Source organism: Micropterus salmoides, unplaced genomic scaffold (genome assembly GCF_014851395.1).
Source record: "Micropterus salmoides isolate LMB-PRFRI ecotype aquatic unplaced genomic scaffold, ASM1485139v1 Ms_hic_scaffold_17, whole genome shotgun sequence".
Lineage (NCBI taxonomy): Eukaryota > Metazoa > Chordata > Actinopteri > Centrarchiformes > Centrarchidae > Micropterus > Micropterus salmoides.
In genome coordinates this window covers 20874702-20902448 of record NW_024040817.1, presented here as the reverse complement: position 1 = coordinate 20902448, position 27747 = coordinate 20874702, and the positions used below count along the sequence as shown (strand labels likewise).

The 27747-nt window shown below is 42.1% G+C and overlaps 2 protein-coding genes across 3 annotated transcripts; one reads left to right on the top strand and one right to left on the bottom strand.

Moving 5' to 3' along the window:
- The first annotated feature begins 2059 nt into the window (after positions 1 to 2059).
- itgb8 (integrin, beta 8) lies at positions 2060 to 23187 on the top strand. 2 transcript variants are annotated; one of them, XM_038725011.1, is made up of 16 exons: positions 2060 to 2680; positions 3663 to 3748; positions 5741 to 5912; positions 6064 to 6170; positions 6620 to 6759; positions 7068 to 7233; positions 8122 to 8280; positions 9935 to 10030; positions 10291 to 10383; positions 11956 to 12096; positions 14357 to 14777; positions 14934 to 15156; positions 15266 to 15369; positions 18175 to 18291; positions 19669 to 19832; positions 21448 to 23187. In XM_038725011.1, the coding sequence occupies exons 1-16, from the start codon at positions 2587 to 2589 to the stop codon at positions 21574 to 21576; spliced, it is 2412 nt and encodes an 803-aa protein (XP_038580939.1). In that variant the 5' UTR covers positions 2060 to 2586; the 3' UTR covers positions 21577 to 23187. The 2 variants fall into 2 exon arrangements, with proteins under 2 accessions (XP_038580939.1, XP_038580940.1); XM_038725012.1 differs by lacking the exon at positions 3663 to 3748 and having other exon boundaries at positions 2577 to 2680.
- Positions 23188 to 24085: 898 nt separating this feature from the next.
- On the bottom strand, positions 24086 to 27299 carry sp8a (sp8 transcription factor a). Its single transcript, XM_038725909.1, has 2 exons — positions 26397 to 27299; positions 24086 to 25693 (listed from the first exon to the last, which is right to left on the bottom strand). Exons 1-2 carry the CDS (start codon positions 26415 to 26417, stop codon positions 24479 to 24481), a joined length of 1236 nt encoding a protein of 411 aa, XP_038581837.1. The 5' UTR covers positions 26418 to 27299; the 3' UTR covers positions 24086 to 24478.
- Between the last annotated feature and the right edge of the window lie 448 nt (positions 27300 to 27747).

The window sequence follows — 27747 nt, the reverse complement described above, 5'->3', positions numbered from 1 at the left end:
AATTTTCAGTTCGTTGTTGTTTCCATGGAGGGGACGCTGTGACTAAATCAGTAGAACCACAAAATACACATAAACATAAAACAGGAACATAGAAAGGTTCCTCTGTGCTATTTTTGGACTTTCGTGATGTCATAAAGAGAAATGCAACTGTTTGCGGGTAGATTCTTAATAGTAGCAGTAGCCAAATTTAAATTTCTATTGCCTCATTCCTGATGTGCAGTTTTGACATAAGTGGAACTTTAAGTCTGAACACCACCCAAACACTATACAGTGCGTGAGTGTATATAACTGTTCTCATGTACGTGTGGGATGGGGATAATACTTTGAGAAGGGGAAATTCAGTTCACTAAATGCCAGATCTTGACATATAGTATGAGAGGGGAATTCAGATTGATGTATTAATAGTTTATCATGACCAAATGTACTCTTTTAGGAGAGAAAATGATAAATCAATTTTGCAACACCTACAGTAAATGAAACAAACACTGACATTCAGACACAAAAAAGAAATATTTCACTCATCTAAAATCTCTCCAAATGTCTTCGTTCCAAGTGCACTTGTGGTGGCTGGTTTGGGTCTGTCCATGGGAATCCCCATTTGGCTCCTATATCACCTTTGACCCCTACTTAGTCCTGGCATCAACTCATCAGCCAAAAGAATGTGCAGCAGAAAGGAGAGGGTGGGAGAGAGAAGATTGGTGAGATGAGTCGACTTCTGAAGGGCGTTTTGGGAAAAGAAAGTTGGGCAGGTGTCAGAGGGGGTAGTGGTGGATCAAAAGTGGGCATCAGGAACAATGATGGTATGTGTGTGTTTGTATGTGTTTGGTTGGAGAGTGATGAGACTAGACCAGCGTGATGAAAGCCCAGTCGACTGCTAACACAAACACAACAGGGGGAGAGGGGGGAGGGCAGGGAGGTTAAAATGTGGGGGAGGAATGATAGAGAAGAAGAGTGTTTTGTATCAGCTTTACAGCGATGACAGCTGTCATTAAGACACTGATCTTGACCAGTATTGACAGGGCCGATGGAATGTTTACACTGGAGTCCATTATCAAGTTTGCTCAGTGGGGGAGAGATCCATATTTTGTCCTTCAGACCCCGCCCCCTCAAAAAAGTTCTCCCTGCTCGCCCGAGCCAAGAAAGGGTCTATGAGTGGAAGGGCTTGGAATCTGGATTTTGGAGATGTTTCACACACTTAGAAAAGAGTGTGGTGTGTGTTTGCATCATTACCATAATTGAGAGTGACTGCTGAGAGGGCACGGATGGGGGAGGTGTTGGCGTTCCCCCTCCCAAATCCCTGTTTGACAAATTATGTGAATGAATGAAAGGAGTAGCTGGCTCGGCTCCAGGCTCCTAAGCGACAGATGGGGTCAGAAAGAGTAGATAAGGGACTTCTGTGAGTGGGTGTGTGCACTGTGTGAGCTTACTGCTGTGCATTGGTTGGGACTGTTGGCACACTCACAGTTTAGGCTGTGTGCCAAGTAAAACATGTCTGCTTTATCTGAGACCTCTACCAGAGACAAGCATAGGATCATGCCAAAGATGGTCGACCATTGTGTCTTTTGTCCTTCGTGGCTCTGTTTTCCTCTAATTTAAAATGTTGAGTTGTTTAGTAAGTCTTTGGCTCCTGCTCAGCAGAGCAGCCGGGAAGGCGAGGTTACTCCATGTCATTGGAATCTGTGCATAATGGACCCCCCCCCCCTCCTCCTTAGCACCAGCTTGTGAACCCCTCAGCAAGAGCTCTGGTTTTATAGACACCCCTCCCCAAAAATACTCCCAACATCCATCCGCTGCAGCTTGGGTCCCCACATACACAGGAGCCCTCAGTGCTGTTTAAATGGCTCCCTGAAGAAGCAATATAAACATCAGTGTTCAATTCAAGGCCACGGTTCACTTGAATACACCCCACCACAACTCTGTAGTAAGCACTTTGTCTTGCGCTCTCTCTCTCTCTCCTTATTTGTCTCTCTTCCCTCCCCTCTTTAACTCTCTCTCTCGCTCTCCCCCTTCCCTGAAACAGTGAGGACTGAGCGTCGTTGCCATGGCTGCCTGAGTGAGTGCAGCGGTTAAAACACGGCCACTCTCCTGGCTGGGATGTTCACTCAGCTCATGTTGGTGCGTACCAGCTGAACGCAGCGCTGGTCGGTCGCTATACTGTGTGTAGGCTATAACTCAGCTCCGCTCTGTCCCGGGATGAGACTTGACCATCACCAGCTGTGAGACGAGGTCTATGGTGAAAGCACGCGGGGACACGTCGCACACCTGCGGCTGGATGGAAATAGATGGAGGAACTTGGCGCCTCTGTCGCCGCACTCGACAAATTTGCTTCACCTCCTCTCGTGGTCCACGGGGGAGCGCGCTTGTAAGCTGATTTAACCCGGGTGGATGCGAATACCTCTCCGGGATTAGAAGGTTATTGGGTGAACGACAATGCCCCGCGGCTCCGTCCGGCACTCCCGGCTATTGTTCGTGCGGCATCGGACGAGCGGTGCCCGGTCTCCCCCGGTTCATCTCCAGTAGCAGCCTCTGCTCCTGTGCCTCCTCGCAGCTTCGCTCAGGTCGTACTCCCGGTGTGGATAGGATAATATGACTTCCTGGCTCCGCACATACGGCAGCGTCCCTCTGTGTCTCCTGCTTTGCTGCTTGGTGGTCGCTGTCTGCGCAGAAGCCTCCGGTGCCGGTGAGTGGAGCCTCATTAGGGCCAATTAGGCTACAGCTTATCCCAGCAATTAGCTTACATCTTGTATCATGTCAATACTTCACTGCGCAACATCAGCTGCCGTCCCGCCCATCTGTGTTCTCTAGGGGTGGTCGACTTGTCCTAAATGAATGACCCCCATTAGATCTTTTTTTAAAATAGGTCTTCCATTCTGTCATTAGCATCTGCTTCAGGGAGAATGTATGAAATACTGTCCGTTTTTGAAGAGAAACCTCTAAACTCACAATCAGGCCCTCTGAAATAGCCTCCTGTTTCAACTTGTATTGATCAGTTATAATTAGAAGTTAAATGCTTCACCTATTTAGGAGATTGCCAGAGGCCAGCAGTGCTAATTGGGTCGGAGGGGCTTGTTAGTGGGCTGTTAGTGATGCAGGACCTGCAGACTTTCTCTGTCCTACATTCAACCCTGTAGCTCACTGAAATGGCTCTGGAAAAATTGGATCTCAGCAGATAAATCACTTCAATGAATCATTAATCCCACTACAGTATGCCCCAGGTCAAATTTGTGCACTTTGTCACACCCCCCACTGCATTTTTCTGTTAATTCTGCATTAAAGGATCTTGCATGAGTGATGTGTCCCAGTGACTCTTCTTGCATTTAGCATTCACTGATTAACTTATGATGTGTGGGTGTGTGTGTGGGAAATGATCCATTGCACCACTCCAACAACTCAAGCACCTGTTCCCACACTCCCAGACGTTTTCCCACTACAAGGCTGGCTGATATATACTGAATAGCCTCTTATGAGCTGCTAAGTAGTGCTTCCATCATCAAACGTGTGCATGATATCTCTAAATATCCACAGGGGCTCGGCTGCATGGCTAATGTGTTGACACACACATTCTTTCATATGCTAATCACAGGTTCTCCTCCTCATCCCATTTCTCCTCTGTCTTCCACTGCCTCTTTGAACCTCTTTAAAACCCGTCTCTCTTTCTTCAGGTGACAGTGTGTGTTGGTCTCCCAGTGTCACTTCTTGTACAGAGTGTCTCAGCCGTGGGCCGCAGTGTGCCTGGTGCTTCAAGGAGGTAGGAATGTATATAAAAGTGTGTGCTTGTGTCTGGTGTGTGTGTGTGTATGTGTGTGTGAGAGAGAGAGAGAGAGAGACAGAAAGAGTACGTGGCAGACATTCAGCAGCATTCCTCAGATGACACGCACCAAAGCTTTGATGCCACCCACAGATGTGAATATAATGTGTATCTTCAAGCTTAGCAGCCTGCCCTATGACCTGTGTGCATGTGTGTGTGTTTGTGTGAATGTTTCCATGCATGCTTTCTCATGCGGCAGCAGAGACAGAGCCACTTTCAATCCATGTGTTTAGTCTACTTGCTCACACATATCACTGCATTTCTCTTAAAGTGTGCATGTGCCTGTGTGTTTGTGTGTCTATATCTGTCTTTGCTTTCTGGGTGTCAGTCCGTCTTGTAAAGAGCCCACCCCAGATCAGCCTTGAGAAGTTGTAAAGCCTGCCAGCACCACACCAGTCACAACATACACACACACACACACACACATGCACACACACACACACCGGCTAGACAAGACCATCAACATGTGTGTGTTTACAGACTTCAGGTGCTTTCCCACCCTCTGAACCCTGACCTTATGTGACATCATTAAGTGGGGCTGGGCTCACTGGTGTGTGAAAACATTCAAACTCCACCTCCCAAACCTCCTACACACAGAAAGTTACAGAGTCATGCTTGAAGCACTGAAAATGAAGCAGGCACAGTGCTTTTAAATGTGCAGTGTTCACATTGACACTCAGTGTCAGGCAATAGAGCAAACTCTGTAAGGAAAGTCACTTTGAAACTTTCTAGTATTCAGAGTTGTTGGAGAAATTATAGCCGCAGGGACATCTGAATGACTGAATTTAGTATAGCTCTCAGGTTGAAGCCATGGCCTCATACTCTTGTTTTAAAAGTAGTAGCAATCCCAGTGGATTGCGCTATTTCCATATATTTGGATATGTCACACACTATTTCCTAGTGCTAGTCACTGTATTTGTGAGTGTGTTACTCTCAGATTAAAGTTCCAAAGGTCACTAATCCACTACAAAGCTGGAAGGCATGACAATGTTGTGCCGTATTGTTGGGGCAAATGGCTATTAGACAGCAGAGAGGTTAATTACAAGACTCATTCAGTGAAATGATGATTAAATCATATCCTAAATAAGAAAAAAGCCAACTGGGCCATCTAATCTTTTTTTCCATCCATCAGAACTGGTACTTTCATTTTAACCTACCTTTCCTCTATGATCAGATACCTTGAGAGTAGATCGGGACAATGATGAGCAAACAGGACACTTCTTCCTGATATACTGAACTGCTGAGTAACTTATAGTGCGTACTATAAAATGGTAATGGCTCTGATGTCAGTGTAATTACATCGCAAATCAATACAAACGTCATAGAAATGAAAAATGAAACCACAGTGAGTAATTGTGAAACCGGTTTCAATTTGCCGTGTTTCCTCATGTCAAATGAACAGTGTTTGTAACTTTATCACACTGCATTTTACAGAGAACAAAGATTAGAAAGAGGGTGAGAAAACACACGCATTACAATCTCTGTACTCTGGAGTGTTTGTCTGTATGCTCCTACATTCGTGAATGGATGCAGTGGGCAACATTCAAGCAGGAGTGGGTGAGTAAATGAAGACCACAGGGAAGGAGATATGATTATTATACGAATGGAAAGATTACAGCAGCAAAAAACCCAACAGATCATCATGATGGGCATGTATACGGCAGCATTAGGGCATTTTGCCTTGTGGGGTCACAGAGGATAATGTGATGTTCAACTTGACCCATATTTTTGTATCACTTGCTTCCATTCCTGAAATCTGATTATTATGATAACATCATAAGAGACAGCTTGTTATCCTTACCACTGTCTGGCAGCTTTTGTTCCTGTGACTTGTTTAGGGTTTTTTTGTGTGTTGTTTCCAACATTTTGTAAAGCTGCAAAGAAAATATATTAAAAGAAGGTCACCATTTCTTGACCTTGTGTGACATCTAGGACTTTCTGGATGGCGCGGGCCCAACCCAGCGCTGCGACCGGCCTGTAAAGCTGCTCAGGAGGGGCTGTGAACCGGAGTTCATTGAGCAGTCAGAGGTCAAGGTGGAGGTCAATGCCACCCTCAGCAGCACCCAAGTGTCCCCACAAGACATCAGCATCACCCTCAGACCAGGTAGACGATGGGTACCTCTTGATTTGTCCACAAAATACAGTTTTAAGTCAGGGATAAAATGATGGATCTCTGATTTGTTATCTTTTTGTCTTAGTGAGTGATAAAGCAACTGAGGTGAAGTTTAAAATTATTTTATTATGTGTGTGCCTAGGTTCAGAGGCCAGCATTGTAGTAGCCGTGAAGCAGCTGGAGCGTTATCCTGTGGATTTGTACTACCTGGTTGATGTATCAGCATCTATGCAGGAAAACCTTGATCATGTAGGTGTCCATACACTCAGCTGTCTGTGTTCCTCTCAGCAATTCAGTGTTGAAGCATTTCATTTATTTGTCTGAAGGAAACAGTGTATTTCCAACGTTTAAGCTAAATTCTGAATCATCACAACATTATTTTACGTGAGTTCTCCTGCTGTTTGTGTCTTGAATGGAAAAAAACACCTCGAAACCCAAATAACAGTTTGGTCTTATATCATTGGGCCTTATTAGATGTCTAATATCTTTTACGTTTTGCATTGAATAAACTGTATACATATTAGACACATTTACTTAAATTATGTTTCCATCTTACACTGTACTCTTTCTCCATTCTTTGTTTCTCCTTCTACTTTTCCCTCTTTTCTTTCTTTTTCTCTTCCCATGTACTGTCTCTCACCTGCACTTGGATTTCTCATTCTGTGTCCACCTGTATCTGCATGTTTTCTGTGGTCCAGTTGAAGACTGTGGGTGTGGCTCTGTCCCTTCGTATGTCAGAGCACTCCTCAGACCTTTGGCTGGGTTTTGGCTCGTTTGTGGACAAACCTGTCTCCCCTTACATCAATGTCCATCCCTCCAAGATCAACAACCCCTGCAGGTAAGACCGAATTTGTCAGTTGGTTTATTGATTGCTAAGAAAAGTAGGGTTAATTCTTGCTACTGATTGAATAAAAAAGGTTATATTCATCAGCTAACTTTCCCTTTTCATTATTTAAAAAATACAGCCGAGCATGCTGCTCCCATTAGTTGCTCCCAATTTTTGTGACTCGGGGGAATTGCTATGATGATGAGACAGAAACAACAGACGGGCTTTTGACATTCAGTTGTTCTGGTGGTTGTTTTGGAAATCTACATTCCTGAATGTTGCAATTAAAACCTTTCTGGACTCTCTCTGTCTCTCGCCAGTGATTATGAGATCCGCTGTCGTCCAGCCCACGGCTTCCACCACGTTCTAAGCATGACGGGAAACATGAGTGAGTTCACACGTGTGATCAAACGTCAGCGCATCTCGGGAAACATGGACACACCTGAGGGAGGACTGGATGCTATGCTGCAAGCTGCTGTCTGCCAGGTGTGTACATATAGACGCTGGGTGCAACAAAGAGAAAGGGTGAAACATTTTGAGATAAACACAAGATTTTTTAGGGTTTCTTGAATATGTCCCTGTAAATGAGGGATAACCCCAAATTTGGTAGTAAGTCAGCATGCCAGTAAAAGAGGCTCTTTATTCTGGGAGAATGGTGGCACTCTGACTCAGCATTGGATATTACCACTGGTATCCCACTAAGTAATGACACCACTGCTGGGGTATGGCACACCCACACACACAAAGTTGCTTATACTTTGGCTGCAGGAGGGCCGTGAATCACACCATGCAGGGGGGGGCTGAGAAACTGGTCTGCAGGGAAACACCATGGTGGTCATGACTCTAGAAATAGACTCTCCATTATGTCAGGCATACTAATAAACTCACTGGGTTTCCTTAAATACACACGTGCACACACACACACATAGACCCATTTTGCTCTCACCCTGTCGACGAGTCACAGACATAAAGAGGGAGACTGTGCCTGGGGGAAGAATATCTGCTGCTTTTCCTTTAATTGGGTATGACAGAAAGAGCTGATCACTATGGGGACTAATGTAGTTCAGATGAGTAAAATGTTTGAATTTGCAGCTTCTTGCCACATGTGTAAACCTTTAAAATGTGAAGCATGCACATATTTCCCACATCAGTCTGTGTAAATGTAGCTAACTAGTGATATAAGGGAATAAAAATGAGTGTGTCTAAAAAATTACTCACCAGAAATAGAATACACATTTGTTAACATTTTGTCACTTATCTCTGATTTAATTCTCTATAGATTTGTAACAGCTATTTGGTTTCATTAAGGGTCAAGATTAAACATGATTTACATATGTTAAACAATGTCCTGATTCCTCTGTGTCTCTCTTTCAGAAAGTGGTGGGTTGGCGACCGCAGGCCAAGCGTCTGTTGCTCCTGATGACCGACCAGCCATCTCACCTGGCCCTGGACAGCCGGCTGGCAGGGATTGTCACGCCACACGACGGCCTGTGTCACTTGGAAAACAATGTCTACACAGCAAGCACTAGGATGGTGAGTGGAGGAGGAAACTTCCTCAGGCTGAACCTTTTAACATGGCATTCAATGCATGTTAATGTTCACACGGTCTCACATTAATGTGGACTGTGTAAATTACTACATGGGCTGCGGATGAAATAAGCCTGTAGATACTGAATCTGAAAATGCTGTACTCAAGTTGCCAATCATCACATCAAAATCATAGGTAAATTCATACTTAAAGGAACAGATAGACTGGGGTTTGGTAAATGCGCTTATTTGTTTTTGATGAGAAGATCATCACCACACTCAAGAAAAAGACAATCTCAGGTTTTGGCTTCCCTGCAAAAAAATAGTCCCTGTAAAATCTATGGACAAACAAGATATGTAAGGCTAGTTTGTGAGGTTATGGTGCTTTCAGACCAACCGCGAATTTTCGCCTCGCAACGCTTTCCTTGCGTGAGTACATTCGCTGGAAGTGTTCACACACAACGCGAGAAGGCGATTTTAACGCGATAATGTGAAGAAATACAACTCGCCATTACTACAAATGTATGAACCCAAAGTAAACATTTTGCTGTGATTAAATCGCAATAAACGGATTAAACTGATGCCGAAATAACTACAACATGATGCAGATTTGTTAAACACATGAATTCATGTTTTGTCAGGTCTGTCAGCTAGATAGCAGGACAACAACTTCTAAAATGTTTGTTTTCTGAATGGAGTTTGGATCGATCAGGGCTATGCTATGGAAAGTTGGTCACAGTAAAATATAATGATAGCTGGAATAAAGTTACAGACACATGTTTTCTGAACTCACCAGGTAGTTCAACCTCCTTTCTTTTCTCCAAGTAATGTCCAGTATTGTCTGGTTTTTATATCCGACAGAGTTAACGACGCTAACAACAACACTGGAACCGGATGTGCACGGAAACTAGCTGCTGAGAAGCTCCAGTGAAGATAAATCAACTTTGAAATCCAAAAACCTAAAGTAAAAAGCTAATTTAATAAAAGCAGTTAACTCCAAGCTACTCCCGCGAGTAAACGCGACTCAGCGTCATGCGAATTCCTTCGCGTTGCCTTAGCGTCGCGGCTCTACGCATCTTTGCATTGACTTTGTATGTAAACTCACCGCCCCAAACACTCGCTTCGCTTTTGGTCTGAAAGCACCATTAGAGGTGCTGGTGGGCAGATTTTGTTAAATTTAGAGAGAGCCAGGAGAGCCGTTTCCCCCTGTTTCCAGTCTTTAGCAATCAGCTAATCTAGTCGGCTGCTGGCAGTAGCGTCCTATTTACTGTACAGAGTATTACTGATCTTCTTATTTAACTCTTAACTCTATCCAAAAATGTCCAACTGTTCCTTTAAATCATCACACGCTAATATGGACTGTGTACACAGCACAATTTTCAGATCATAAATAAATTCATACAACAGATAAGATGTATAACAATAGACTTAAACATTTACAATTACTCATTTGGCAGACACTTTTATCCAAAGCGACTTACATATGAGGAACAACTTACAAGCGTCTAAAAAGCTTCATTAATGTAAGAGATCTATTAGTGACAATAGAGACTAGTAAGAGCAGCTAACTAGACTCTATATGGAACATCGGGGGGGAACAGAAATGCATTGCTGAAAAAAAATTTATTTGTATTTAGTCTGTTGATTGTCTCCTTTTCAGGACCATCCCAGTGTGGGTCTGTTGTCTGACAAGCTGCTGGAAAACCATATCTACTCCATCTTTGCTGTGGAGAAGCAGCAGTACCAGTGGTATGAGGTAATCTCCCACACAAGAGCACACAACATGCCAACATATGAAAATGAGTAAACAAATAGTTTTGAATGTAGGGAGTAATCACCTGGCCTGCACACAGGTACATGCAAGACAGTAAATCCCTGCTAGCTTATGTATTAACAGCTCCAGAGCTGATCTGCACTTGCTAATTAAAGAGTAATGACATGTTACACTTGTAGGGGGGAATCAGTTTACAAGAATCAACATATTTATTCACCCTTGTCTTCCCTTTTCTTCACCAGGAGTTGGTACGCCCGCTGCCTGGCTCCTACCTGGGAAAGTTAGGTCTCTTCCAGGCTCCAAACCTTATAGAGCTGGTGGTGGACGCATATAAGGTACAGAGCACTTATACACAGAGCAACTTTAAAGAATAACTCCTTTCTCATTTTCAAACCTCTTTGTCGTCCCTCTGTGTATTCTTCATCCTTTAGACAACAAAGAGAAGGACGGGGACAAGTGAAAGGTTAGAGAGAAGAGAGCAGCAGCACAGCATGAGCTGAATTTCATGAGCCCATGCAGAATCAGCTCAGAAATGTTGAGGCATTAGTCCGCTGATCTGCTCAGGCAACATGTATTCTGTTTTCCATTGGCCTTGTTTATTCATGCAAGCTGACTAATAGCACATTCCAGTTTGCAGAAAGAAGGCCTAAGAATCTGTGATACTACATTACATTATGTACTGATAAGTAGTACACACTCTCTATTTTTTCTAATCTTCAGAGTGCAGGAAAAGGACAGACACTGGTAATGCAAACTTAAAGCCCCCCTCCAGCCAGTTAAAACTGCCGTTTTTGGTTAACATTTTTTCTCAAACAGAGAATGGGGGTGTGGTTAATAGTCAGACGTAATACATTACCATGACAACCAAAAACTGACCGGCTGGAGTGTTCACGAACGATATGCTGTGTTAACATCACTACACTGTAAAGTTTAGCACACTTTACTGGCAGGAGTAGCTATTACTTACCCATGATAGAAACTATCATTGCGCCTGCGCAAGCTTGGAGAATGACGTATGACTTATGGAATTATTATAGTCATACGTCACCACCCCGTAACAACTAAGCAGTTTTTGCAACTTTGAGCACAAAATTAAGCTATTTGTCAAAAAATATTTGGCAAACTATGTGGGTAATCAGCATTGTAAGGAAATGACTCAGAAAAATATGAAATATCATAGAAATGTCAAAATACAATGGAGGGGGGCTTTAAATCCTGAAGTTGGGAAAATAGATGATTGGAGATGTGTTTGGTAGCTGAGGGCCTAATAAAACAGAAAAAAACAGATAAGAACAAGAGGTTATGAAGGGGTAAGGCCGCTCAGTTGGCAGCAGCCTGGGCTATAATCTTGCCTCAGGCACAGCGCTCCATTGTTTGCTTCGAGAATCTGCCGAATCCACAGATCTGGGTGCACAGCCACGCATACGTGCTGACACACACATGCACACACATACACACGCACACGCATCCACAAGCAGCAGAGCGCGAACAGAAGCTGGCATTATAATAGCTATCAGATCCCCTCGGAAACCATGTGTCCTAATCATGGGTGGATACAAAGAAGCTATTTTTGGTACCCACCTCCATGTTCCCATACCCCACCCAAATCCCCCACCCTGGATTTCATAAAGAAGGAGAGAATGTCAATGAGGGCTTTCTGGGGATATGTGACAACTTTAATTAATCCCACTTCTCCCCTTTCTATCTCTCTTTCGCGCTCATTACTTTTCACTCACACAGATTACTCTCATTAAAATTTTAAACTGTCTCTGATCATCCCACTCTCTTTTATCTTAACCTACATCCCCTTTGTATCCAGCATAATACATTGGCTTTAAATAATTTCTCGATACCAGATAGTAAACTTGATGTTGCTTTTTCATTTCTTTCGTCCTCACTCGTTTTAGAGGTTGTTGTCGGAGGTGGCAGTGTCAGTGTCGGTGGAGGACAAGGCAGTCAGCAGGTACTGGGTGTCTGTATCACCTCTCTGTCCTCATGGATCCACTGCTAAGAACCAGAGCTGCTCAGGGGTGCAGCCCAACCAGACGGTAAACACACAAGCGTCACTCACCTGGTTGATACAGTGTGAGAAAAGTTACTCATATTGATATAACAGGACATTAAATGGTTGTATTGGATTACTTTGACTCATACAAACGCACTCACACACATCACTGAGAGCTTTACGAGACAGAAAAGATTTGGTAAATAATCCGAGTTGAGCGGATTACAGGCTGTGTTTAACAGGAAAACATATCCATGTGATTCTATGACATTTTAGTCCTAAAAATCCTTACCTTGCCTAATATGAGAGCCCTTATGCAAACAAATAGGACATTTAAATTTAAAAATAGGTCGTTGGACATCCACCGCTGTTCCATTTATACACAGAAAGAAAAACCTTAAGAAGTCTGCGCCATGGCAGAGAGCTCTTGTCAGGCAGAAATGATTATACAAAAGGCTAAACTCATGTTCAACTATAACAACCAAAGAGATTCCCTTTTGGTAATTATTATCATTTTCAGTACATTTGGAAATTTTCTTTCTGTTCACTCCCTCAACTGCAGATGAGACTCCTCTCCTCTGTAACCTTTTGGGGCTCTGAACTTTGTCAAACACCAAGATTCTCAATCACTGCTCTATAGTTACTCCATTGTTCAAAAAGACTGAAGTTCAGCCCTTTAATCCATGGGTGGATTAAAGTGAATTATGGAAAGTACCCACACTTACCAGAATGGCGATAAAAATCAAGCGAAAGGCCTGCGTGTAGTCTCAAAGCTTTGGCATGCACAATTTTCCAACCACATCAACAGACTAATTATTCACTTTAAGCCTCACTTAGAATCCTAGTTCCAGGTTACTTATCCAACTATTTAAGTCTTATCAGAGATTGCCATAATTATGTAAGGATATTTACAGCAGGAGTTTCATGGGGGAAATTCATTTTAATACTCTGCATCTCTCTGGAACTGTATAGCAACAACAAAAGAACAACAGTAGAGTCATTTGTTGATATGTTTTTTAACCTCTCTTGCCTTGCATAAGCTTACACAATTCCCCCTTTCTAACAGGGAGGAAAACGAAAATAAGCTTTATTGTGTATTTTACAACAATTTGAATTTTACTGTCTTATAGTTACTTTAATGTTGTCAAACACACACATATATATATATATATATCTTTACAAGACTAAGAGTCAAGAGCTAGTGACTCTGTGAGGATGTACAGCGGTGCTTTAAGTTAAATGTTAACTACAGCATGCTAACATTCTCACAATGACAAAGCTAACATGCTGATGCTTTCCAGGTTTAATCTGTATTGTGTTCATCATCTTAGCATGCTAACATTCGTCTATTAGCACTCAACACAAAGTACAGCTAAGGCTGATGGCAAAGACAGTAGTTTAAGTAATTAGGATTTATCCTCTGGACACTATGAAAGTCTGTACTAAATGGTAATCCATCTACAGTGGTGGAATGTAATTAAGTTGACTTGAAAACTGTGTGTCTTTAAATTTGGTGATTATAATTTATATTTATATATATATATATTATAATTTGAATGTTTCTGATAAACTGAAGGGTTAAGTGTTCTTTTATAAATTTAAGCACTTTGAATTACTTTGTTGTTGAAATGTGCTATACAAATAAACTTGCCTTGCCTAAATTGAGAAAATTCTCCCTCTTCGTTGGGTAAATAAACTATTTAAAAATTTGTTTGGATCAGCTAGAAAATACATCTGTCACAAAACTGAAAACAGGGCTATAAAAAGCTGACTTTTAGAGATACGCGGTTCTCACAGGACAGCGATACTGATGATCTTATAGAATTTGATGCATTGCTGGAGATTAAATTACCCAACAGTATATAAAGTAGTTAAATTAGCTCAACCTTAAACATCTACAGCAGTAAAATGCAACATACACGTTAATGCAGCAGTAATATAAATCCAAAAACATCATATTTCAAAGGGTAAAACATTGACAGGAACCATGGAACTGCAGAATAAGTAGTTACTTTTTATATTAAAGTAAATTTTGCAGATAATACTTTTACTTAACTAAGGTTTTGCATGCAGAACTTTTACTTGTAGTGGAGTATTTCCACTGTGTGGTATTAGTAATTTTATTTAAGAAAAAGATCTGAATACTTCCATTAGTTCTTGAGATGTTTCGGTCTGGACCAAAGTGGTGGACTGATCGAGAGACCTACATTGCCATCCAAGGAACCACGCTGCTAGCATGACTAAAAATGATTTAAACATCACTCAGCTGCTGTTTTAACAAGTTTTTTTTCCTTACTTTGTAGGTCTACTTTAATATTACCATTGGTCTGCGCTCTTGTCCTGTCGATGGTGAAGACGAAGATGTAACAGTGTTGGTTCGCCCTGTGGGTTACAACGAATCCACAGTTGTTAGGATCCACTCTAAATGTCGCTGCAGTTGTGGACCAATGAGACGCTGCAATGATGACAGCCAGTCACCATGCACAGGAGCACAACACAGCTCCAAGCAGGAGCAGAGGCCGGATCACGAACTAATGAAGGACTCAAACATAGATTCCAACTGGAAATGTAGAGCGGATGGGTCTGATGTGGACTGCAGTGGTCGGGGAGTGTGTGAGTGTGGGAGGTGTGAGTGTGAGCAGAGCAGGCTTGGGACAGTTTATGGGAAATACTGCGAGATAGATGACTTCTCCTGTCCGTACGAACAGGGACTGCTGTGTGGAGGTAAGAAGAGCACACTTCAAAAATGTAAAAGTATAATGTACGTTTTAGTTCATAGACATCACAAGATGTCACGTTTGACGCAAAAACATACAGTCTACATTGTTTTTGTTTAGTTCTGTAAAATGTTTCCCTCCTGTCTCTGTCTGTCCTTCTCAGGGCGGGGTGTGTGTGTGTCTGGTGAGTGTGTGTGTGAGGATGGCTGGACAGGTGATCGCTGTGCTTGTCCCGTCTCCACAGCAACCTGCCAATCAGCCAATGGCTTGCTTTGCAGCGGGCGGGGAAGATGTGTATGTGGCAAGTGTGTGTGTGACAACCCCCGACAATCTGGAGACTTCTGTGAGAGATGCCCTGCGTGCCAAAGCACCTGCCAATCATACTGGTACTAGACAGTTTGTGTTCGCTACCACAAAGCATGATGGGATTTCTTACAGAGGTGTTGGCAGTTCAAGCTGACACTTTTGCACTTTCTCTCTCTCTCTCTCCCTTAGGAAGTGTGTGGACTGTCACCTGTCTCACGGTCTCACACAAAAAGAGGCAGGACACTGTAACAACACCTGTGCCCCATTGGTGGGATACATTGATGGTGTATCAGGTACAGCCAGTTTAACCAATAGAATCTGCTCTTGCAATTTTACACAGAGTTGATTTTACATACATTTACATTTACATTTCCTCATTAGGCAGATGCTTTTATGCAGAGTGGATAAAGCATTAATAGCGCATCAAAAAACATCAATAAAGTAGGAGATCTACAAGTGACAACAAAAACTAGTAAGAGCAGCAATTAATAGTGCTAAGAGCTATTAGTGTTAGGCATAAATGGACTAAAATGTGGTACATAGGGACAAAGATTCAGCTTCTCATTTCCAATTTGACCAAGAACTTAAAGTTAACACCAGGTTGTAAAGCAGCATTTTACTGCCCTCTCTGCTCGAAAGTTTGTTGCACCTCTGACCACACCCACTCGTGATGTCATGGTGTGCTTACACACCCTAGAGTACTCTCCTAAGCTGCATTTCAACCAAAGGAACTATCGAGGAACTGCCTGCGTCCAAGAATGGGCGAGTAAAGGCTACTGGCTTTAAATCGAGCATGTTTAACGATGTCCGCCTGAGATCGTACTCGGCATTAAATGTATTGCTTGGAAATAGCAGACAGCTTGCAGTGGTGTGATTACAGCAAACAGCTAATGGAGTTACGCTAAATACTGGGTTGTTTTAAGTTTTCATCAGTCAGGAAGTTTTTACACAGTGCCGAAGTCGGTCTCCTCCTCTCCAAAACAAGCAGGACAGCTGATTACATCAGGTAATAAAGGTTGTTAAAAATCCTGTTGCTCTGGATATAGACGTGAGTTCTGCAGCTGATCTGCAGTTCTTGTTGGCTGGAAATGTTTTAATAATCTTCCAAACTGTCGCGATTTTATTTTTGTGTTGCTTTCTTTGTGCTGGAGTTATTTTAAGAACTTGATGGCTTTATCCAGCTTGTTATTAAATTTGTAACGAACTTTATCGCGTGTCTCTTCATTATACTCCCACACAAAAAACCTGTTTTAATGGTCAAGCATAGCCAATAGTCTTTCATTATATTCCAGTCAAATCTGATGTTCATTTATAAATTTTGCTCATGGACAGTGGGTACTTCTGGTCGAAACGCGGTCCACTCCGACTGGGTCTGGGTTTTTTTCCAGGTGCTCAAATAAATTTTAGTATTATTTATATTTATCTCCTTCATTTTTTTTTTCTTCTCCCTGTTGTTTTTGAATTTCTTTTTCTAGTTAACCCCCCCCTCCTTTTTAAATTTTTTATTATTATTATTATTGTTATTTATTTATTTTTTTTATTGTTTTTTTTACTTAAGTTCAAAGCATTTAATCTCTCTACTTCCCAACTCAGTTTCCCCCACACACCTCCATTTTTCTACCTCTTGAACATACACACACACAAACACACACACGCCCATACACAAATTGCCTTAAACTCTCATTTTTGTTTTTGTGTATTTTCACCAAGTATTGTTATGTCTGTTATGTATGTCACCTGATAAGTGTTGCATTATCTAATAAAAAAAAACTACAAAAAGCAGAGTTGCCGGTTTGCACATCCAGCAGACACAGAATAACATTAGCATTGGTTTGGAGTTGTGTTTTGACATAAAGGAGGATCTATTGACAGAAATGCAATATAATATACATAATTATATTTTCAGTGGTGTATAAAGACCTTACATAATGAATGTTATGTTTTTATCACCTTAGAATTAGCCATTTCTATCTACATACACCGCGGGTCCTCTTACATGGACATCACCATATTTCTACAGTAGCCCAAACGGACAAAAGTCTCTACAGAGCATGTTTTGTCACTATGTTGAATATGTACGAAGAAGAAGAAGTAACGTTAGTAGTAGTAGTAGTAGGAGTTGACTGGTTTATTAGAAGTAAGAAGAGAAGTCAAATTTGGACAAATGGAGGCCCACACATATCATTTAGCACAAGAGCTGACAGAGCGCGTCGGCCACCGTAGCTACTCCTGTGCACTTGGAAAGGGAGGGTTGAGCGGTGACTAATGGTGCATTCTTGTGGTGTTACAATAATCAGAATATGTTTTTCCTCCTTAAGCCTTTATTGCAAAAATAGAAATAAAGTGTACATGGGACATAAAGAAGTATGCAGAACTTTGATTCATGCAAAATCATGTATTGCATATACATATTTTGCGGTTAATTTTCTGTTCATGTAAAGTGAACTAGATGTCTGCGTGTTGTTTATGTGCTCTGATAAGGCTAATCCAAAACATCTTTGTAGCAGCGTCCATGTTGATTCCTATTCCGATTTAAGAGTACATGAACACACACTGAAGTCGGATGAATGATTTCACAACTTGGGAAATGGGACCATCCGAGGAGCACATGAATGCACCGTGAGCCACTGGTTGTAATTTGTAACCCTCACCACTAGATGCCACTAAAACTTACACACTGAACCTATAAGTAATAAAACTCCAATATTCATTCTCCTGTTAGCTCCATTTCAGTCTCCAACAACGTCTGAAAAACATATCTGGCACTTGATAGCAACTTAGTACTCCACAAAGTTCACCAAAACAATGAACTTAAAGAGACAAAGAATAACTGAGGGCAAAGTTGGGGGGATAATTTTATGGATTCATTCATCCATTATTACAGTAGTATAAAAATGTTGATTAGTGCAACTCTGAAGTGGGAAGTGAAGAGCTGTAAAACACAGCAGCTCCCTTGTAATGCTACTCTCATTGATTCTGTTGTTTTTAGAAGTCCCGGAGGATTTTCACTAGGGTTTGGAGCTCAACATGTCTGGACTGAATAACAACTCACTTCTCTCTCTCTCTCTCTCTCTCTCTCTCTCTCTCTCCATTTCCAGGTCAAGAAGGGGATATGTGGATTCAGTGTATGTACATCGGTAGTGACAGCTGTCGCTATCGGTTTCAAACAGGCTCACAGTCTGGTCAGACCCAGCTTCATATAAGCACAAGACCAGGTATAATGTCAATACACAAACACACACACACACACACACGCCTTCATTCGAGGTCACTTCCGTTGCTACCATTGCTGCACTACTACACCCCGGTGTATTTGAGTCAGCAGGCCTGCTGTCAGTATTACAGCTGTATTTTACATTTCCCCTCAGTTCCCAGTTCACTTTCTCGATTTATACAGCCACGCACAGACAAACACACACACACACATACACACACACACACACACACACATTCACACAAACACATACATCATTTAAAATCCACTAGTTAACACATGCCCTGGGTTACACACACACACACATAATTGCACATCCAAGTGTTACAGTTCATCCCCGCCTCCCCAATTTTTGGAACAGCACTGCTCATTGTGCACCCCAACACCCCCACCGGGCTCCCCCGTCTCCCCCTCCTCACCCCCACATCCCCCTCCACCCAACGGGACACTCTCTTCCTGCTCACGCCCACTCCTCCCGGGTGCAGCAGGACCCAGGTTTCCATGGTAACCCTGTTACAAAATGTCAGAGCAGTCTTTGGGCTCTTTGTGCTGAGCGATGAGCCCGTCATCCACACATGCTCCCCAGCAGATACACAGCCAGCTGACTGTTCAGTACAGCACCACTGGCACAGCTGCCACTGACCGAGCTGTGTAGGTGTGTATGTTTGTCTGTGTGGAAAGTTATTAAGTGCATTTACTCAAGTACTGTACTTAAGCACAATTTTGAGGTATTTGTATTTTGTAGAAACTAAAGTTGTTAAAACTGGGCCCACCTTGACCAGCTACACCAAAATGCTCCTTACAATTGATATAACCTTTTTAACAACATTGATCATGTAATATAGCCTATAATATTATATCACTCACAGAAGGCTTTTTTCTGCAAGGTGTACTTTTATGTTTAACAATGTATTTGGAATACTTGAATGAGACTTTGCACAAAGGAGTTTTACTTGTGAGTATTTCGACATTGTTGTACTGGTACGTCTATGTTTGAGAGGCACATATGAGTTTTAGACCTAGTGAGTGAGAACATTTTTGGAAATTGAGGACAGTTTCAGTCTGTCCTTACTTCTTTAAAGGCTTGTTTAAGGATTAAGATTTAAGTGGATATGGGATAAAGACTGGGGTTAGACATAATGATTAGGGTTAGAGTTAAGGACCAGGGTCCTCACAATTATAGAAGTACAAACATGTGTTTTGTCTCTGATTCTGCAACTAAATGTGTTTTTGATGCATATTTTAGTGTGTAATAGGCCTATTTATTCAACACTACAGTACTCTCTTTTCTAAGCTTTTTGCCTGTCGCAGTGAACAGCAGCCTGTCACAGTACTTGAAATTGAAACCTTGGTTGTGTGTTTGTGTGTGTGTCCACAGAGTGTGCCAGTAGCGGTCGGCTGGTAGGGACATTCCTGAGTGTGTGTGCTCTGACAGTGCTGTGTGGGCTGGTGGTGGTGGCTGTGTCCCGGCTGCTGCTACAGAAGAGAAGCAGATCACCAGGGGGCGCTGCTGAGAACGTAGACTATCACTGCACTGGAAAGGTTAGCACTCAAAACTCAGGTACACTGGAGGCTTTCATCAGCAGAGCAGGGTTTTAATTGGGGGAGGGGGTTGTGTGTGTTTATCATGTCCTAGGAGCCTTCCGAAGCATTAGGAACCCCTTAATTCTTTAGGATATTTTTGTAAATGTGTTCTGTCCGCTGAAACCAGGAGTAAAAAATTTAAGTCATCTGTTAGAGGTAACAGCTGTATTTTACATTTCCTGTCAACTCCCAGCGCACTATTTACAGTGTCCAGATTTGTGACCTTACGATGATGTATAGCACCTTTGAGAAACTTGGAAATGATGGAAATTTCAATATGGAGAATTGAGTGCCTAAACTGGTACGGATTGCTTATAAGTGCTTAGAAACCCCTAATTTATCGCCACAGATCATGTTAATGACACAGCAGATTATAAGATGTGTAAAAGTGTACACATATGTTTGGGTAACATTTGGATTCTTACATGGGGCACAACTCCCTGTTGATGTGTAACATTCAGTGTTGGGAACGTTACTTTGGAAATTTATTAGGTTACCAACTACAAGTTACCCTATTTAAAATGTAATAGTAATGTAACTATTTCAATAACTTTGTAAAAGTAAAGTAACTTATTACATTTAATTTCTTTTTGATTACTTTTCTAAATTTTGGTGAATGTTTTTAACTGTTAACCATTTTCAATAGACAACGTGAGAGGCAATTTACCTGGCAGATGGTTTGTGCTTCAAACTCAAACATGAGAACCAATCAGAGGCATCAGAATAGCTTCGAACTTTACGAAACAGCTATGAAAAACACGTAAAGCAACAAAATTAATATTATTCAACATATAGACTTGTTTTCTTGCAGAAAATATTCAGATGTGTCCCCCAGTGTAATCACGAATATTTTAGTAACTGTAATTTAATTAAACATTTTTTCCTAGTAACTGTAAAAGATTATAGTGACATTTATTTTGTAATTAAATTATGTAATTAAATTACATGTAACTATTTACTCCCCAACAATGGTAACATTCAAGAGAAATCTACATATTTATATAATCTGGGAACTGTGTTGTAAATCTGTGCATACTTCCTCAGAGATTATATAATATAATAAATGGTTACTCTCCACTTCTTAAGATTGAACATTTATGAAATCCATCTAAAAGCAGCTGCTGATTTCACAGGGGTACTCCATTGATCTAATAAGTCAATCTAAACTTACTCGTCACAGGGACAACAGCCTTGCACCCTGGAGGAGCTTGCAAAGACTGAGAAAATGACCTAAATGATGTCACTTACTGTTGACATAGTCAGTATTTTTAGCCCTCACACTACCAACTCCGCAATTATACAACCATCCTTACGTGACCACTTGTTAGTATATATCGAAACCTTTTCCATCCACCCTATATAACATGTATTTCCAAAACACCCTGTTGAGTTCCGTTAGGGGAAGTGTAGGGTCTTTTTGGAGCTTGACCCACATATGGGACTAAAAGGTCAGGATGTCGCAGTTTTATCTCTCATGAGTCCTCACATCTATAGAATTGCATGCATACATGTGTCTGTGTGTGTGTGTGTGTAGCTATAAGGCTACTGACTGCTTATTTCTGTCACCATTCAGGACCTGTCATACATCCCTACAACCAACGAGAAGACAGTTACCTACAGGCGCGACCGCCCACTGGACCGCCCTGTGGAGATGCACATCCAGATTTCCAAGATGCCTCTCGGTGACCCCTGGCAGTGCTAGGGAGAGTTCAAAGGTCAAGGTCAGAAGGAAGTCAGTAGAGACATATAGAAGGAGAATCAACTAAAGGCTTTTCTCTGCCTTCTTTGTTAAACTTCAACCAGCTGTATGTGAAGACTGATAATGGGAAACTAAACTATGAAACCTCCATGGGATCACATTTGTAAAACTGACCAAACTCTTATAGACTGTGTGACTAATGTGGCCAGTATCCTGGAGATGAAGATGAGAGCACAAGTCCCCCACTTCTTCTTCCTCTGTAGCAGCAGGGAGGCTGCTTCTTCCACAAGGTAAACTGTGGTCATTCCTCGTTTTTTAGCCATGCGGCAATTACTGCTCCAACTTATGAGTGTGTGTGGGTGTGTGCGTGCGTGTGTGCTTGCAGGTAAATGCATTTATGCTCTATCTAGGCTTTCTATTTATGATTTTATAGTAAAAACACTACATGTTTTAGGTTTATGTGATTGTGTGACACTCCAAGACTCAAAATGTACGATCTCCCTGTCTTAGTCTTCCCCCCTGTGGCCAGCTTGAGGTATGACATTTTTCTCCAATAATACTGTCAACATATGACTGACCTCAGCTTTGATTACTTGGAATTTAATACATGAAGCACGCCAATGACTCTGTATGTCTTTTTACCTTTTTTTTATTTGATTAGATTTGAGTGTACCTTGTATTTTGTTGTTTCTTTGTTGTATTTTGTTGTTGTTAACTGATCATCTGCATTGCAAATTTATTGTATTTTATGCCACTTTTCTATCATGATAAGTGAGTATATAGTTTCATATGATTGCCAGTTGTTAATAATCTGCATAGACTTGCACTAGAACAATTGTTTTGCATTATACTACTGACAAATGTGGGATCTCTGGAGGCAGGAGAGCTGTAATAGTTGATTTGAAATTATTGTTTGCTACATGTTGGGCATTAGAGGGCATCTACACAGTAAGTGCATTAGAAGCTAATGTAACAAATCCACAACACTGGAATAACAATGGACTGAAAATTCATATTTTAAAAAAGTGACAATTAATGGCAACTGTAACATCAAACATCTGGCCTGTAACAGAGACAGAACCAGAACTGTGTCTGCATGCACCTGCTGATCATTTCCAGAGCCATTCCTATTGAGACTGACACATTTAAACTCCCAGGCCAACTTGTGGGTGAAGTTTCAAATAGCTCTGAAGGTACTGACATCAGAGGTGGAAATATACCACTCATGCACTAACTAGATCCTCTGGATCCAGAGTGCCAGTTCCATAACATTTTGTGAAACTCTTGCTCAATCTTGTTCCTCTTTTTAAATTGTATTTAACATAATACTGTTTACAGAAAAACCTGCTCGATTTTACTGTAAGTCTGGAACACTAATTATTTATTGTGATTTTATTATATTTTTTCTTTTTATTTATGTTAATTGTGCTAGGAGTTACAGGTGTCTATCTCTAACCATGAGAAGAATTCAGCAATAAGGTAATAATCATCTCATCTAACCGGACACTGAGTTCGGATTAACAACAGCACTTTTCTGAGTAGTTTAGGTGTCAATTAATGTGACTAGTTGTATTAAAATGTTTGTATTAAAATGTGCAAGATTTTTTAAAATCATTTCTTGAGTTCTCCAGCTTTTCTGTACCAGCACTTCTACAGTTGTATTTGAATTAAACATGTTTAATGAAAATGTGGGAAAATTTGTTAGGCCTTCACGTTAGTGTGGTGAAACAATGTTAAAAGTTCAATTTAATATTAAGGCTGTCTCAAATGAAGCAACACCAGTGTCTCATTTGCAAACTAGTCACTATTTGTAATACAGTTGAATGTAAGGTTTTGCATAGACCTGGCAACGACTTTTTGTATTTTGTGATGCAACAAAATGCACAAAAGAAATGGGTGACTCTACAAACTGAACACTAGGTGGAGATGCACACTAAGGTAGCTCAGATGAGTGCTACTGATCACGTTATATTTCAAGCAATTGGCACTTACATAATGTGTCCAAAATACAGTGGCATTATTATTATTATTATTATTGTTATTATCAGACATCTGTCTTTGTCAAAAGTTCAATCATTTCAGTGTATTGATTGAAAAAAATACATTTCACAAGCCTGCTAAAGGCAGGTTATACCCCAACTCAGTTGAGATATACCTTCAAGTTGTGGGCTAATTTATTTTATTTAATGGTACATGTACTAACAATGTATGCTCTAATGTAGGCCTGATCTATTCTTACACCCAAAAACAATAAATGAATGCAATCATAAGTCCATTTTAAAAAATACTAAATGAATAAACATAAGGTGTCTGATAAAGACATCAGATCATATAGTGATTATTTCCAGTAATTCTACTTTTCCTGGTTTAGAATAGTAAAGATTGATATTCAATTTTAGCATATAGGCTATAGGCTATTTGTAATGCTCTTAGTCACAAATCATAATGCTTTGGCAAAATCATATGCCTAGCAGGTCTAAAGAGGAACGAAACAGGCCTATGTCCAAAATTGGTCTTGTTTTATTGATAGGAGGCATGACTTACAAGCAGAGATAAATCATAACAATGCTCAACCAAACATATTTTAATATTTAAAACGATATGGCATAAAAATGGCTAATGGCCTAATTGTTTAATTCTAAACAAAATTGAGTGTTGGTTGAATAAATTAGGGGCATATAACATGTCTTCAAATAACAAGTCTGATAAACTGTGGAAGCAAGAATTTATTTTATTTTTTAGCATAGGTCTAGATGAGGTAAGGACACAGTGTTCACTCACAGCTGAAGTTCATCATAAAGTGCCATTTCAGTTTTTAAGTGTCCAAGAAAAAACACACTCCATTCAGGCTGGTAGGCCTACAGTGTAATTAAATGCCCACGTGCTGCTTTGTTCGTGTTGTAAATTATTCCACCACACTCTGTCCGTCAGTGGTTTGGACAGTCTCGCGCCCGGGAGACTGGCTCGGGCTACCTGAGAGGCTATTGTCCGTGTCGCTGCTCCCTTTACCGACCCCCGGTTCCCCGCCATCCTCTGAGCCATCCGCGTTGTGCGTCCTCGCGTGCTTGCTAAGGTGGTCGGAGCGCATGAACCGTTTGTGGCAAATGGGGCACTCGAATCGCTTCTCCCCGGTGTGCGTGCGCAAATGCCGCTGCAGCTCGTCTGAGCGCGTGAAGCGTTTCCCGCAGAAGAGCCAATTGCAGACAAACGGCCTCTCCCCGGTGTGCCAGCGCAGGTGAGCCTTCAGGTGAGAGGTCTTACCGTAAACTTTGCCACATCCTGGGATGTGGCAGCTGTGCAAGCCCCTACGCCGAGGGCTCGTGCCCCCCTGGCCAAGGCTCTCCGCCTCTCGGCAGTTAGGACAGTCGCACGTGGCTCTGCCAGTGTAGCGCCGGGAGGAGCGGGAAGATGGGGGCAGAGAAACGATGGGGGTCCCCGCAGGTGCCCCCGTCGTCGTAGCTTCCGTGTAGGGAGCCGGGACAGGTTGCCTGAAGCCGTCAAACAGGTGCTGTGTGCCGGGGAGCAGGTGCTGAGAGGTACCGGGGCTGAAAGCGGAGCTGTAGTCAGTGCTGTAGCCGCTCAGAGGAGAGGATAACCCGGCTGGGCTCTGTGTGTCCACCCAGCTGGTTCCCATGTCCCACCACGCAGTGGATCCATTACTGACGTCTCCAACGGGCTTGAACCATGTCTCATAAGGATGCGGGTGCATCCTCGGATATATTCCCGCTATGCCCTCCACCGAGGAGGGGAATTTGGTCAGAAACACAGACCGCTGTGCGTGCGCGGGATCGGGAACACTGTTGTCTGAAGGAACAGCGGTCTGGTACATCGAAAAGTCATTTCCAAAAGAGGAGTTGGCAGTGGTCACCGAGAAAGCGCTGGAGGTCTCCGTCAGTCCGGACCCGTTACACCTGGAGGCTCCAGAGGGACCCCCTAACGAGGTGAGACAGGCACCCAGGTTGTTGGTGCCCGGGGCGCCTCTCCTCCACGGGTGAAAGCCCTTGCCAAGTCCCGGGGCTCCATCGGAAAGACCAGGGGAGCATGAGGGGCTGGGGTCACCGATTCTGCTGCAAGTGGCGGCCAGCATGGCCAGCGGTGTGCTGCCTCGCCGGGGCTCCTCCTGTGGGGTAAACAGACTTTTAACCCTGTCACTCCAGAGTCATGGCTAAACATGTTGAGAGTCCAGCCTGTGAATTTAGCGTGTTGCTCACGCGTTCTGCGCAAAACGTTGGGCCTCCCAGATAAAATTCAAGCAATGTAAATGAATAATGTGACAAAGTTTTACAGACAGTGCGCCTCTCCCCGACTTGGATCGATGGAGAAGTGTAGTGTTTTGTCAGCTAACAGCTCCGACACTACAGAAGGTAAACTTTCTCATGTTATGAATTACAAGTAAAATGAACACCACCACACTTTACCATCAATACATTAATTACGTTATACCGTGAGAAGGTTTCTGAAACAAAATGCTTAACCGTGCGTCTTCCTTTCATTTTAACAACAAGCATAGGCTATGTGTCTAACTTTGTCATGATCAGTGAAAACAACGGAGGTCAGAAAACTGACGAGTAAAAATTGCTATCGGCAAAACAGTAAGCGGCAGACATGGATGTTGTCACTTTATTATTAGCCTATAACCTTTATCATAAAATATTATTGGTTATTGCAGGGACACTACATGAAACAAGACAAATTAAAGTATGGACTTAACTGTGTTCCGTGAATAGGCCACATACTCTTATAAAAAACATAGCCTATTAAACCAATATTACAGCAGCTTCTTGGTAATAAGCTTCAGCAAATGTATAGAAATGTAAACTTACCCCTAGCAGTGTAGCAGCCATGGTCTGTGCGGTGATATCTCCGGCTGACTGTGTGTCTCTCTGCTCGCCGTGACTGAACGTGATGAAACTGTTTCCTCTCTGACTGCTTTAGTAGTTGTAGCTTCATCGTGTCTTTGAAGTGCCGCTGAGAGCCCGAGGACCAATCAGATACCAGCTCAAACGGCCGTCTCCAAACAGCTTTCCCTCGAGGTCGCCGTAAATTTTTAAACCAAGTTCTCGCGAGGGGCGCGCTCCAAATAGCAACTAGTAGGAGACAACATAGACATTACGTTCAGTGGAGCTTTTTGACCTGTACAGTGCTGGTCCAACTGGCCAAAGGCTACTAACCACTAGCTGGTGACATTATCACACCAATATTGGGAATTGGCTTCTGGCTGAGCATGCCAGTGTCATCATTTGGTTTATAAATAAGTTAGCAGTTTTATCAATGGCCGATAATTTGATCAGTTAGTTGTTTTGAGGCCAAGTTTATGCTAGCAGTTTTATCACCATTAATTCAGCTCAAACACCACAAAGCTCCATAATGAACCAAAGTCGGTAAACTGCAAGGACCCCAAAGATCCAGGTCACTGAGGTAATCAATTAAATTAGAATTTGTGTGAAATTATGCAGAATTTAACCAATAAAAAAAAAGAAAACATCTGAAAAACTTAAATCGCAGCAGCATTCTGCAGATAGAAAGCCACATCGTGGACAGTTTACACGCGTTAGTTTTAGTGTAGCCTATTTCTTAGGTAAAGGTAAACATTGTCAGGGTTAGGCTGGGGTGTTTAAGGCAATCTGGCCTGAAGAAAAGCTTTGTTTCAGCTATACAGCCTGATATTGTGAAGCCATGCAGAGTGAGAGGCTGATGAATGAGAGGTTGGACCTGTCCATCCCATCCTGTCCCTGGGGCGTATCCAGTCAGCCCTCGGGGAGGGAGGGGAGGACACCACCACTACCTCTGCAATTTCATCTCCTTTAACACACAATAAATGTTGGCTTTCAAAAAAACCCCACTTCGTCCTCTGTTTTTCTCAATGTTAGAGATCATTAAAATACACATTCAAGCCCAGACTCAGAGGGAAAACGTTTATCACTTGCGTGTAAACAGGTGAATCAGTAATCTTAAACCATGGATGGTTAACCAAAATGATGACGCACACTCTGGAAATAAACCATAATGATCCTCAGACTCCTCATATATGAGCAAAACCACAGAGGGAGCATTTCATTTGATTTTCAAATTTAATTTAACGGCAGGATTTAATCAGTTTTCTTCACGTGTTTGGTATTAACTGCTTCCCTGCCCTTTCTTCGGTTGTTTCTTCATCTCTCTTGTTCTATGAGC

Excerpts from the sequence above, each read along its gene's own strand:
- itgb8 (XM_038725011.1), top strand. The coding sequence starts at position 2,587 with ATGACTTCCTGGCTCCGCACATACGGCAGCGTCCCTCTGTGTCTCCTG. Across the intron at positions 6,760-7,067 it reads AAGATCAACAACCCCTGCAG|TGATTATGAGATCCGCTGTC; the intron begins GTAAGACCGAAT and ends GTCTCTCGCCAG. Across the intron at positions 14,778-14,933 it reads ACAGGGACTGCTGTGTGGAG|GGCGGGGTGTGTGTGTGTCT; the intron begins GTAAGAAGAGCA and ends TGTCCTTCTCAG.
- sp8a (XM_038725909.1), bottom strand. The coding sequence starts at position 26,417 with ATGGCTGCTACACTGCTAGGG. Across the intron at positions 25,694-26,396 it reads TGGCTGCTACACTGCTAGGG|GAGGAGCCCCGGCGAGGCAG; the intron begins GTAAGTTTACAT and ends TTTACCCCACAG.